Genomic DNA, 13,198 nt, shown 5'->3' on the forward strand with positions numbered 1-13,198 from the left:
CACGTACTTGGGATCCCCCTGAGTTGTGGAGCATGTGTGTGGCAGGTGGGGGGCGGGCTGCGGTGGGGCCTCTCGGGTCACCTGTGATCTCACCAGTGCAAGTGAGGGTGACCATCCTGACGCTCTTGGTGACAGCTTAGCAACAGAAACACACCGACACTGCTCTGGGACATACAGTTGTGAAAGTGCCCTTATGAGATTCATCTTCAGAAATATAGAGATTTACATAAAATTATTCATTTTTATAGCACCTCCAGTGTTCATGCAGTCTGAAAGCATTGCGTTTAAATTTGATAAATAACAGAACTTGACATGGCTTCAGGGTATCTCCCCACAAAATATTAGAGAGGGAGAAGTGGTGACCTTACGGCAGTGAGACCTAAAGGACACCATGGTCGTTAGTGGTCAGCGCAAGTGTTGCTCGGGCTGAGCCCACCTCAGAAATCACAGGTCACCTAACGAAAGGATCAGGCCGGCTGACTTTGGGAGGACTAATTCATGTCCAGGGCTCAGCAGAGCCTCTGCGCCTGGGAAGACATCGGAGTGGGCTCTGTCCCCTGGCTCAGTGCCAGCTGACCAGGGCTGCACCCCTGGCCCCTCAGCAGCAACGGCCCCCATTCCAGGTCCACGCAGAACAGAGTGCCCACGTCCTTGCAGTAGACAGGAAGACGAGATGTGTGCCTGTGTACGTGTGTGTGCCTGTGTGTATGGCTGACACTGAGGCGACATCGCCTTACCCACACCTGTCTGACTGTTCACAGAAGGCTGTGGAATGCGAGAGGGGGGCAGAAATGCAGCATCTGGGAGGAGGCTTTCTCGACACTGAACGGGATTTGTCTCACGTCGTATTCTCAGTTTGTAGAACAGATAAGTTGTATACCTTCTATTCATGTTTCAAATAAAAGTCTCTCCGTTTATTTGTAGTTTGGGCAATATTTGCCTATAGGTCAGAGATATATCTTACAGTCTACAACTACATATTGTATGTTCTTTCAGCTGGACCCAGACGCTTATAAAAAATATAAAATGAAACAAAGAAGAGACCCCAGGCAGTGAGGTAACAGCCTCCTCCACACCCACCTCAGCCTTTCAAAGTCAACCTAGAAAGGCATATTAAAAAGAAACCATGTTTTGGAGTAATCCAACATCTGAATGAATACTTAAGCTGTTTGGCAAGTTTGAGCTAAAAAAAAAAATGCAGCTCAGTTATTCTATATTCCAACATCTCAAGCAAGGAAATGGGAAAAAATTATTTTTAAAAGGTAACACTTAAAATCAAGGTCAGTGTGCATTACCAGGCACTTAGCATGAAAGCCTCCAGAAGAGCAACGTGCATGTGGGTGTGCTCAAGTCCACAGAGCACGTCTCTGTGACCTCCAACCTGTGAAGTAGCCTTTATTCTTCAGATTCAATAAAATGCAAGGGATCTAATGCAGAGTCAGCATCCCCATCACGAAACGGTGCTCGCAGATCTCCAAGTAGATGTTTTCTTACGTGTGGTGGCACGCCAGAGCTCAGTTTTTACCGAAGCAAGTGGCTTCCATAAAAGTTCTTTTCTGTTGAGTTTTCATATTTTCATTTACTGAAGTGCTAATGAACAGAATGGCCATATTGCACAGTGAAATGAACAGGCCATTCAAAAGCAAAGTAGGGATTCCAGCAACACTGTGGAGAGATTAAAAAATAAAATAAAATAAAATAAAAAAAATATATATATATATCATAGCACACTTCCCAGTGGAGGAAGCATTTGTTTTATGGGGGAAGAACGTGAAAGCCTAGTCACATCAGGATGTGACATCCAGCTGCAATGGCCGCTAGTGTCTATACCACAACTACTTGTCATGGCAGTAGAGGGACTTTGAATAATTATAGGGAATAACTACATTTACTGATGTTCTTTCCTATTCCAGACAGCACCAGGCATTTTTACACATGAATCATTATAACAAATTTCCGAAGTAGGCACTACGAATTTGGTGTTGGAAATTCGAAGCTTCCCTTCAGTCAGGCGCGCAGAGGGAGGTGGCGCGGTGCTCAGCCACATGCGGTGGCCCCCCCGTCCCCACTCACCAGCTCTGTGGTGTCATCTGTAAACTGGGAGGAGATGAGAGTAGCCCCAGAGGCTCCTCGGGCCACCACAGGGAAGACAAGATGATGTCCAAGCTGGTCCACACGAGGCTCAGCGTTTTCCCATCCCCGAGAAAGTCCTCAACACCAACCACTGTCCTGACTGGAGGTGGTGGCACCCTCCCCCTGCGAGCTCCACTTCCCGTCCCCTGCATCTGACCCACCTGCATGGGACTCCACTAAGTTTGGGAAGAACAAGGCAATGTTAGGGTTCTATCTGTAAATCAAATCACTGGCTCTAAGGGAAGGAGCTAGCAGTTCAGCCTGCTGAACCCTTTTCACAACAAACTAAATATTCAACGTGAGCGTCCTCCTTCAGAAACACTTTTGCAAAGCACTTCTCATTCTTCTTCATGTGCTGCGTGGACTTTTCCCGACCAATAGTGTCTATTACGTGACCCAGCAGGGCAGGGGCTTGGAAGAATGGCTGTGATGAGCAGACCTCTCGGGAGAACAGAGGCTTCTATGAGACAAATATGAAGACTGTATTTGTTCTTTTTAAATAGAATAAAAAAAATAGGAAGGATGAACATGCATAGTGAATTTTATACAGGACTTCCTGTGTAATTTGTGAAAGTGAAATGATTTACCTGTTTCCAAAACACTCCCCACACACCTGGGGAGAGAGAGGGTGCAAAGGATTTCCATCACAATGTTGTTGCAGTAGCAAAGAGTTATAGACAGAAAGACTTATCCTTTATTTATCAGGAAAATAGGTAAGTAAAATGATGGAATTCTATGAAGCACTTGAGATAATGCATTAAGCCTAATGTCATAGTAAAATAAATCTCAAAAACATAGAAAGGTGGAGAGTGTTGGAAACAGAATGATTTCTAGGCAAAACACTGTTTACACAACTCACACACACACCCCTACATATTTCTAAGAATTCCAGAAATGGATTGTATAATAAACAGAATAAGGAATAAATATGAATCGTTTGAGGGAAGGGTCCGTGGTTGGAAGTGCAGGGTTGGGCACACAAGAGTGTGGAGTAAATGAGGAAGGAGAGGCTGGGGAGGGGGAAGAGGGGATTTTGGAGAAGAAGTCTGGTGACGCGGTCACAGGCTCTGTGGACAGTGGGCCCGACGTGCAGGTGAGGGCTCTGGGCTGAAACCCACGGGGTGGTGGAGTGTGAGGGGACCCCAGCGAACACCACGGTGTCTGACAGGCAGTCACTAATGAACGCCAACTCCCTCAGATGCCACACTTCTGCCGACGCCCCATCTGCGTGCCTTGCACACTTGACAGAAGAATGAGGACGGTCTCCCTGTTGTGTCCCCCACCCAGCACAGTGCCCGCTCAAACATACATCACACAGTTGGGTGCATATTTTTGAATAAGTGATGAACAAACAGGATGAACCTTGTAAAATTATGGAGCAGGTTGTCGCTGGCTGTTTCATGAAAGCACTTTCTTATAAATAATAATATTGGATTGGAAGTAATTTTCCATAAGGAAAAGTAAATGAATTAGAAATCCAGACTTCTTAAAATTCATATAATTTATTCCTTTCTAATGTATAAGGTCTATCGGAAAGTTCTGTTCGTTTCTATCACAAGTTTCGACACATAAGCACATTTATTTGGCACATGTGTGCCTCTCTATTTTTATCACTTAATGTATACATACTGATGTAGCAAATTAACTAAAACAAAGTTGATTTCATGTCAGTCTTATGTGTGAAGCGATAGTGTACCCATGGCTACTGATAAAGTTCATTTACGCCACTGTAATTTTTACGAATTTCAACAAGGAAGAAATGCTACAGAAGCATGTCTGTTGCATCCACCATATTCCCTGGACTTAGCACCCTCCGACTATCACTTGTTTTTGTCCTTACAAAATTTTTTGAAGGGCAAAAAATTCAAAAATGAAGAAGATATCAAACAAACAAGCACTGGTTCAATTTTTCGCATCAAAAGATAAAACATTTTTCAAAAATGGGATATACAAATTGCCCTCACGCTGGCAAGAAATCATTAATAATAATGGCAATTATACTATTTAATAAAGTTCATTGACGGTAAGAAAAATTTGTATTTTGTTTTATTCCAAAAACAGACAGAACTTTCCGGTAGACCTTATACTTACTGAAAAAGGAAAGTATTACATGAGAGGCTGGCTTTATAGTGATTTTTATCCTGGGATATGCTGGAGAGAATCACATAGAGTTGCTCAAATACCTTATTCATCTTACTCAAGTCTGTGAACATTGAAGTATCTTTGTGTTCAGAAACTAATTATCTACTCCTCAGAGGCTCTGTACACTTATTTAACAGAATCAGGTGTGTGGCCTTGGTTATGAGTCAAGCCTAAATGTATTCATGGTTTGCTTCTATTCAGAGACCATTCTAAAACTTCAGGTGCATATTTGACTATTCTAATGCCGAGCAGATATTTTTAATATCATCTCCAAATAGTCCCACTCCGGTTAGGATAGAGTGACACATCACTTACGAGTTCATTTACTCTTTCTCAAAAATGTTTCACAAGTACTTCGCACCTAATCTGTGAAGGACACTTGTGCTGCATGGGTAATAATCTGGGCACCCATGCCCCGGAAGGTGACGATTTCTTGTGAGTGGTCCACACCTCTCTGAGCCTTGGGAGGACCCAGGGGGGTAGGGGTCTAACGTGGTAGCACCTGCAGCACTTCCCAAAGCATCAGGACATGGTCAGCAATCAACCAATAGCTATTGAATGTGTGACTAATGGAAAAAAATATCGGAAAATAAAAGAGGTAAAAGACATAAATATTTGCCTACAGCTTCGGGCACTCACTGATCACTGCCTTAAAAGCCACTCTTACACCATGACCTGAGATAATAATACAAGCTGCTGAGTCCTCTGGGAGTCCCTCCGTGGCCCCCTGTCCCCAAAGCCAGGCTGTGTCAGGACAGTGCCTCCACCGTCAGCAGACGTCCACATCCCCCTTTCTTTCTCCTTTCTCCTGTTTCAGGAGCAGCATGGCAGCTGTCTCGTCTCACACCGTCCTTCAAAATGGGACAATGTCATTTTTTCCAACAAAGTCTCAAAAATAGTATTCAACTCTTTTGTATATAAAAATATCCAGGAATTTCCAAAACAATGATTTAGTGGTATTTGAAAGAATTCAAACTTATTATGTGAAGAATGGGAAGAAGTGATACCCGCTCTGTAACCTAGTGCTTGTGAATTTTGAAATCATTCTTCTCATCAGTTTTGGGAAATGAGGAATGTGGTAAATGATCTTAAATAATAGTTTGTTTTCTTTTTACTCTGTAGTGAATTTCCACACTTTAGACAACACCAAGAAATTATGTGAGAGACAAACATACTTTTTTTGTAGCAAATATATATCATTATAAAACCACAGGTGTTGGCCCTGGCCCATTGGCTCAGTGGTAGAGCGTCGGCCTGGTGTACAGGAGTCCCGGGTTCGATTCCCGGCCAGGGCACAGAGGAGAAGCGCCCATCTGCTTCTCCACCCCTCCCCCTCTCCTTCCTCTCTGTCTCTCTCTTCCCCTCTTGCAGCCAAGGCTCCACTGGAGCAAAGTTGGCCTGGGCACTGAGGATGGCTCTTTGGCCTCTGCCTCAGGCACTAGAATGGCTCTGGCTGCAACAGAGCAATGCCCCAGATGGGCAGAGCTTCGCCCCCTTGTGGGCATGCCGGGTGGATCCTGGTCGGGCGCATGCGGGAGTCTGTCTGACTGCCTCCCCGTTTCTAACTTCAGAAAAATACAAAAAAACAAAAACACCACAGGTGTTTACAAGTCTTGTGCTTGGAACTGTGACAAGCAACCTGCACCTGCCAGCCCGTGCCAGAGGCGAGCATAGAAGCTAGAAATAGCACAGGACATGCTAGGAGGAGGGAACCCTGAGATGAGGCTCATAGTCAAGGAACCTGCTGCCCTTTTATAAACTGGGGACACTAGGACCAGTGCTGTCTGCAGCCCACAGATCTGGGAGCTCCCAGAGACCAAGCAGCGAGGACTCGGGCCAGGCCATGGAGAAATGACCCCAGAGCAGACGTGTGAGCCCTGTGCGGTTCTCCGTCTGTCCTCACAGCCACCGGCTGGTAGTGGTTCTGGGGGATCCTGGCCAGCACGGACGGCTGGGGCATGCTGGGGCGGGGGAGGTCTCGCTGGGCTCACAGGAGCCCATGTTTGGGGCCAGCTGAACTGAGTCCAGTGGCAGTTGTACGCTTAGAGAGCTGACTAGATACAGGGGCTGAGTGAAAATGTAAAGAGAATTGAGGTGATGCAGATACTAATGGAGAAGGAGAGGGGGCGGCGGAGAACCAGGCCCTGGAATCAACCCTGCAGGCGGCTCTGAAGGAAGGAGCAGGTACTAATCTGCACAACTCGATCGGCAGTTCAGTGCAGAGGCAGAGGTGGATATGTTTTTCATTTCAGTTTCTAAATATCATTCTCCGCTAAAAAGAATCAGGGCCCCTGAGAGAGAAGGCCGATTCTGAGAATGGCCTCACACAGAAGGTGAGGAAGCCCTTAGAGAAGAACGGGGATGGGCAAAGGGCAGAGCAGTCACAGCTCCAAACACTCTTAATTGGCCACTGAATAAAATGCAGACCCATTTGTTCATAGTAATATAAATAAATGAATGGATAAACAAGTCCTTTAGCATAGAATGCCAAGTTGTAAATGTAGAAAGAAAATGACACAATCGTCATTTGCAATCATCAGGGTAATAACTGACTCACGTAAGACTCATCAGAGGATTATTTAAATATGTACTTCTTCCTTACCATGGCAACCAGCCTCCATACTGACCTCCAGAGATCCTGAGGCACCTGCCCGCGTTCTTGGCTTATCCTCCCACACTGACTCAGGGTGGCTCTGCGTGGCCCTGATACTCACTTAGAGGAAGTAATGATCATACCTTCTGAGGCCTGGCCACACGAGACATGCAGCCTGGTCTCTCTAACTGCTTGTCCTGGGGGAGCCCGCCATGGTGCCAGGAGGACCCTCATGCAGCCCTGGGGATAGGACCAGGTGGGGAAGCTCCCAGACCCTACTCACTGGCCAGGTGGGTTAGCCACCTTGAGAAGGAACCTGGAGGCTAATCCCACCTCTTGGGACAGTGGTCCTCGTGGGCAGCCCACTGCCTCCCAAGACGCCTGGGTCCCAACCACCGAGGTCAGCCAATCCTCCTGTCTCTGAACGATTGTGAGACAATCGTTCATTACTGTTATTTTAAGCCATTGCATTTTAGGATGATTTGTTATGTAAAATTTAATAATTCCAATGTAAATTTATATTAATCACTTAATAATACACTCACTAACCAGTTATATAGTCACACGTTCCCACATTTATTAGTTTCATAGTAGCAAAACCTGCAGACACTTTGACCAGTGACAAAGTTAGCATCACCAGAACTGGGACACCAAACCCCATGTATCTTCTGATAATATACACAGTGAGTAATTTCCCTGATATTCCCACTTAAATGTAGAGGAATTCAGTGCTGGGGATTCTTTGGACCAATCCCAACTGCAGGTCCTCCTCTCCTCTTCAAAACATCACAACTGAGACTGACAGGGACCAGAGGGGCACAGGCTGAAGGCCAAGGGCCATCTGAGTTGGATTGTGAAGCAGAAGGGAACAGAAAGAAGTCAGTAATCGTGGGTGTGACGGCTACAAAAGGACATAATTAGGAAAATTGGTGCGATTGGAAAGCGGTCAGCCATTATGGTGTCAATGATAATTTTCTGATTCTAATGTGCTGACTCTGAAAGGAAAAGTGGTTTCCCTGGTGTTCTGGAAGGACATTTAGGACTCAGAGGTAACTCTCCACACACCTCAAAGTATCTGTGTATAAATAGAAACCAACCACACGGCAAACACTGTCAGATATGAACAAGGTAGAGTCTGCATGAAGGATAAGTGGAAGTTTTTTTTTAAAGTATGTTTGCAACTTTTCTGTGAATTTGGAATTATTTCAAAAGTAAAGATTAATAAATTATAAAGAAATTTACATCTATCATGAAAATTTTAGAATTTGATTTCACATAGGAAATTCTTTTCAGGTTATTCCCTGTCAGACTTTCAAGATAGTCAGTGTTCCACAATTTATTGTCATTATTATTGTTGTGGTAGAGCCCCATTATTTAAAAATAAGCAAGCAGCCTGATCCATGGAGGTGCAGTGGATAAAGTGTTGACCTGGAATGCTGAGGTCACTGGTTTGAAACCCTGGGCTTGCCTGGTCAAGGCACATACAGGAGTTGATGCTTCCTGCTCCTCCCCCCTTCTCTCTCTCTCTCTCTCTTCTCTCTAAAAATGAATAAATAAAACCTAAAATAATAATAAATAAAAACAAACAAATAAACCTTAATTAACAATCCTAACACAAAATGCATAGAAGCAGAGAAGCTATGGTTCAAAGGTTGAATTACTTAGCTTTTCAAAGGCAGCCCCAGAACATCTGAGACGTCCTAGATGTAGAATCATACACTTTTTTAAAAAAGATTTTATTTATTGATTTTAGAGATGGGAAATAGATAGATAGATAGATAGATAGATAGATAGATAGGAAGAGAAAGAGGAGTAGGAAACACCTTGTAGTAGTTGCTTTTCGTATGTGCCCTGACCAGGCAAGCCCAGGGTTTCAAACCAGTGACCTCAGCATTCCAGGTGGACGCTTTATCCACTGCGCCACACAGGTCAGGCTAGAATTATAAACTTTTAATGTGGAAAAGATTCCAGAAATGGCCAGGTAAAACCCACACATCTTACAAACGAACTAAATTTGGCCTGAAAAAACCCCCACAAAAGTATGCCCATATTCTTTAACCATTCAAACATTTAATGATAAAATTGGACAAATCTCAAGTCTCCCAAAACCCACATTTATGCATTTTTTTCATCTTTGGACCCAGGAGTAGATCTTCCCTCCAGGAGCCACTAAGAATAATAGTGAGGAATTAAAAAGCAAATAACAAAAAAACTAGAACTACCCTATGACCGGACAACCCCACTTCTGCCCTAAGGAAATGAAAACAAGATCTCAAAGAGGTACCCACACCCCACACTATAGCAACATCATTCACAATAGCCAAGATATGGAAACACTCTGAGAGACTGGTGATGGATGGATGGATGGATGGATGGATGGGTGGATGGGGAATATAGATCTGGAATGTTATACAGCCACCAGAAAGGAGACAGTCCCACCATTTGTGGGTGAACTTTGAAGGCATAGTGCTAAAATAAATGAGACAGAGAAGGATACCTCTCCATCTCACTTACATGTGTGTGTGTGGCGGGGAGTGGGAAATCCAAACTCAGAGAAATAAGAGTGGCGGCTCCCAGGGCCCAGGGGATGGAAGAGATAAAAGGACAGATGTTGGTCAGAGAGCTCAAACTCTGTTATGAGTATGTCCTAGAGATCTTTATACAGCGTGGTGACTATGGCTACCAACGCCACATTCTATACTTGAAAGTTAAGAGAGCACATCTTAACTGGCCTCACCAGTAGGAAGACACGGTTATTATGTGGCCTGATGGGGGTGTGAGCTAGCTGTTTGGTGGTAATCATGTTGCAATATAAATGTATCAGATCGACACTTCGTACACCTTATTGACACTACGTTACAGGTCAATTATGTCTCAAAGGTGGAAAGTGAAAACATGTAGGAGTCAGAAAAAGGAGCATCTGGAATCCTCTGTTCAATACACACGTTGTCTACCTGCGCCTGGCGGCCCGCGGCTCGGCCTCTTCCCCGCCTTGGAAGGTCACAGACTGGCTCGCTGAGTTTACATTGGGGTGTGGGATTCATGGGTGGGGGAGGGGAGCACGGCACAGGGTTTGGAAAGGGGGAAAATAGGTGCTTGCTTCTTTGTAACAGGTTGCTAGCCTGCTTTTTGTGTTTATTTCCTGAGATGTACCCCCAACTAACTTCCACTGACATTTACAGTCGACACTATAGGATGATCTCAGTCCATAACCTGATCCCGCTGCCCGGAGAGTCCTTTTGGCGCAAAGCTGAGTGAGAAGGGGAACCGGCCCACAGCTGGCCGTGCGGAGGGCGCGGAGGGCGCGGAGGCCCAGGTGGCAGGGCCACCGCGTCCCCAGCGGCGGGCACTGTCTCTTGGTGTGGGCTGACGCCGAAGGGACAGAGGGACGCGGGCTGGGCAGGACAGAGATGAGGCTTCTGCTGTCCTCTGCCCGCGGTCCCCAGGGTCCCGAGTCGGCTTGGCTGTGACAGGGACACCCCTGGGGAAGGGGTGGGAGACGTCCCCGGGGCCAAGAAGCGGCCGCACCGGGACCGTCCGAGGCCGAGAAGGACCAGTGCGCGCCCGCGGTGGACGTGTGAGTGCCCACCCCGGATCAGATCAGCCCGGGAGGGGTGCCGAGCCCCGCGGGGCCGCATCCCCGGCCGCGGAGCGCGCCCACTCGTTCCGCCGTCCCCCGGGTCCGCCCGCCACGCGTGCCTCCTCCGGGGCGGGTCCGCGTGGGCGGAGCGCACGGGCGGCGGGCGGAGCTCGCGGCCCCTCCGGCCTCTACCAGCCGCGCGCGATCCCGACCCGAGTGGGGCGCGGACGCGGCGCCCGCGGGGCCCTTTGATGCTCACGCGGGTCCCGGCGCTGAGCTCTCCCGGCCCGGAGCGCGGGCCTCGCCGCGTGGGCGGCGATGAGTGGCGACAGACCTCCGCCTCCGGCCGCCCCCCGCGGGTCCCCGGGCCGCCTGCTGGTGCCCGTGCGGGTGAGTGAGCCCTCCGGGCCCTTCGCCCTCCTCCCCAGTCGCCCCCTCCCCCCTCCCCGTCCTGTCCTCTCGCTTGGCTCCTCACCGGGAGCCCCCTTCCCTCCCTGCACCCCTCCTTAGCTCGAATCCCCCGTCCCCTGAGCCTTCTCCCCTGACCTAGTCCCCCGCTTCCTATCCACCCCTCGCACCTCTCCTCTCCTGCGCTCCTCCTCACCTGGAGCCCCCTCACCTGACTCCTAACCCTGCGCTCCCTTCCTCGTCTCCGTCTCCGGGAGCAGCTCCTGCAGCTGGTCGCCACAGGGACCCTGGGGGTAGTGGGCACCCTCCCCTGACCGCCCCGTTCCCCCACCCCAGGAACCCAAGTGGGGACTTGCGGGGTTTGCTGATTAGTGTCCTGGAGGGCCGATGTTGAAGCGCGGGGCTTTGGCTTTGCCGAACCGGGCTCTGGGGTTCGCTCCTGCTTCTTTGTGTGAGCGGCTCCTGGGTTCCCAGCGGGCGGGCCGGGGTCGCCGAGGTGCCCACCTGGAGGTGTCGTGGACGCCTTCCCCAGCCAGGAGCTTAGGGGCTCACAACGCCGGAGTTTGATGTGTGTTCTCGTTCCTATCCCAAACAACTCCCCTCCCCCTCTTATTTTTGAATAACCGAACTATTGATTGAAGGAGAAAGCAGGGATGTTGGCTCAAACCTGAACGAAAAGTTCTTGGGAACGTTCAAGTTGCCGCCCACAGCCCAGTGTTCTGGAAATAGTTTGAGAAAGAACCGATTTTCTAGTTCCTGCTAGTAGTCTGACGTCTGGGCTCTTGGCAAACGCAGTGACCTCACCCCAACCGACCCGGGCCGCAGACCCCAGTGCCAGAGTGCAGTGCAGTGCAGTGCAGTGCAGTGCGAACCGAACTGGGGATGCGCTTCTCAGACGTCAGCAGGTGAAGGCTTTATCCATTCATGTTTGTCATACGCTGCTCACCTACGGTGTAGAGATGTTTTAAAAATCTGTGTGTAGGTAAGATGCCTCTTCCATTAATTTTACCACTCTGGATGTTATTGCAAAATTTTAGCATTAAATCTTGTACAGAGTGGTTGTTTACTTTTTAAAGTGCTCTGTGGTGTGAATATAGCTGTTGCAGGTGGTCCTTACACCTGGAACATGTGCTTCAGGGGCTTTGAAACTGGACCACTTGAGATGGAGCTGAGAAGCCCAAAGTGACACTTTCATTTTAAAGCTACTTTGAATTTTGAAAGGATGCCCTTCCATGGCACGGAGCTTGAAGTGTTCTTGCCACAAGTCTAGTTTGTAATCTTCGTGATTTTAGTGGAAGAATGGCGGTGGATTGATTGTACGGTTATCATACTGCAGAAGTAACCCAGTTGATGAGTTATCGGCAGTAAATTCGGTTTTTTAAAAAAATGTGTCAGCTGCAAGGCCTCCACATAGTACTGTGTGCTGAGAGTTGTGCTCAGCCCAGTGGCTCCATACACCTGTGTGCTGCCTGAGGGGGTGAGGGCTTCTTTGTAAGAAGAGCCTTGATTGTATCATACAACCTGTGTGAATTGTGCTTGCAAGGAAATGTCAGCATCAGAAGGCCAGATATTAGAATAACAACGTAGAGCCTGTTAAGAACAAGAGTAATTTGTCTCTATAAATAATGTAAATAGTTGATGGAAAGTGGCCCCTGAAGATTAATACCCTATGAACCTTTCATGGCCATTAATTTTTACTTGAATGACGAGTCTAGACAGCCATGCAGAATTGCTATTTTTCTTATTAGTCACTATCTGTAATATCATTGAGTTTGCATAGTCATTTGATTATTTCAGGTACGAAAGAGAACTTAGTGCTTCTAATTAGAACAATGATAAAAAAACTGTTTTAAACCTTATATTTCTAGTCATAAATATATTTTTTTTCCTGAAGTTAAAAATATAACACATTCTTTATAATGACCGCTTGTTTGAATAATGGGAATTTGGCCAAATGTAAATGTCTCTTGTTCAGTACAGGGGCTTCTTTTTTCTTTTTCCTTCCGGGTAGCTGTTTCCTGTCTTGACTTGCTTTAAGTTAGGTGAGTTCGCATGTTTCTGTGCTTGGTTATCTCTGTATTCCTGGTGTAAACCCACTGCCGCTGGAGAGCCATTTCTACACTGTGCCCGTGTTTATGTTAGATTTGAATTGAGAGCCTATTTTTTGATTTTGAATAACAACACCACTTCAGTGGAAGGGGCAGGAAGCTTGAAGTGGCAGCAGGTGGCAATGTGCTGTTTTGTAGTAGGTGACAGTGTGTCGGGTCATTTTAAGTTGTGGCTGTCCTGCTAACAGCCATCTCTTAGAGAGGCAACTTACTGCAGGGTAGGGTCTGCGAAGG

General features: G+C 47.2%; 1 protein-coding gene across 2 annotated transcripts in view; it reads left to right on the top strand.

Moving 5' to 3' along the window:
- Positions 1 to 13,198, top strand: part of SNTG2 (syntrophin gamma 2) — a 204,610-nt gene that overhangs the window by 84,573 nt on the left and 106,839 nt on the right. Inside the window, exon 1 of one of the 2 annotated variants that reach the window (XM_066385769.1) lies at positions 10,636 to 10,838. The exons of the other annotated variant lie outside the window; for it this stretch is intronic. Within the exon in view, the coding sequence (XP_066241866.1) occupies positions 10,767 to 10,838 (72 nt within the window). The 5' untranslated portion in view covers positions 10,636 to 10,766. Of the gene's footprint in view, positions 1 to 10,635; positions 10,839 to 13,198 lie in introns of those variants that run through there. 2 annotated transcript variants of the gene reach the window in all.

Source organism: Saccopteryx leptura, chromosome 5 (genome assembly GCF_036850995.1).
Source record: "Saccopteryx leptura isolate mSacLep1 chromosome 5, mSacLep1_pri_phased_curated, whole genome shotgun sequence".
NCBI lineage: Eukaryota > Metazoa > Chordata > Mammalia > Chiroptera > Emballonuridae > Saccopteryx > Saccopteryx leptura.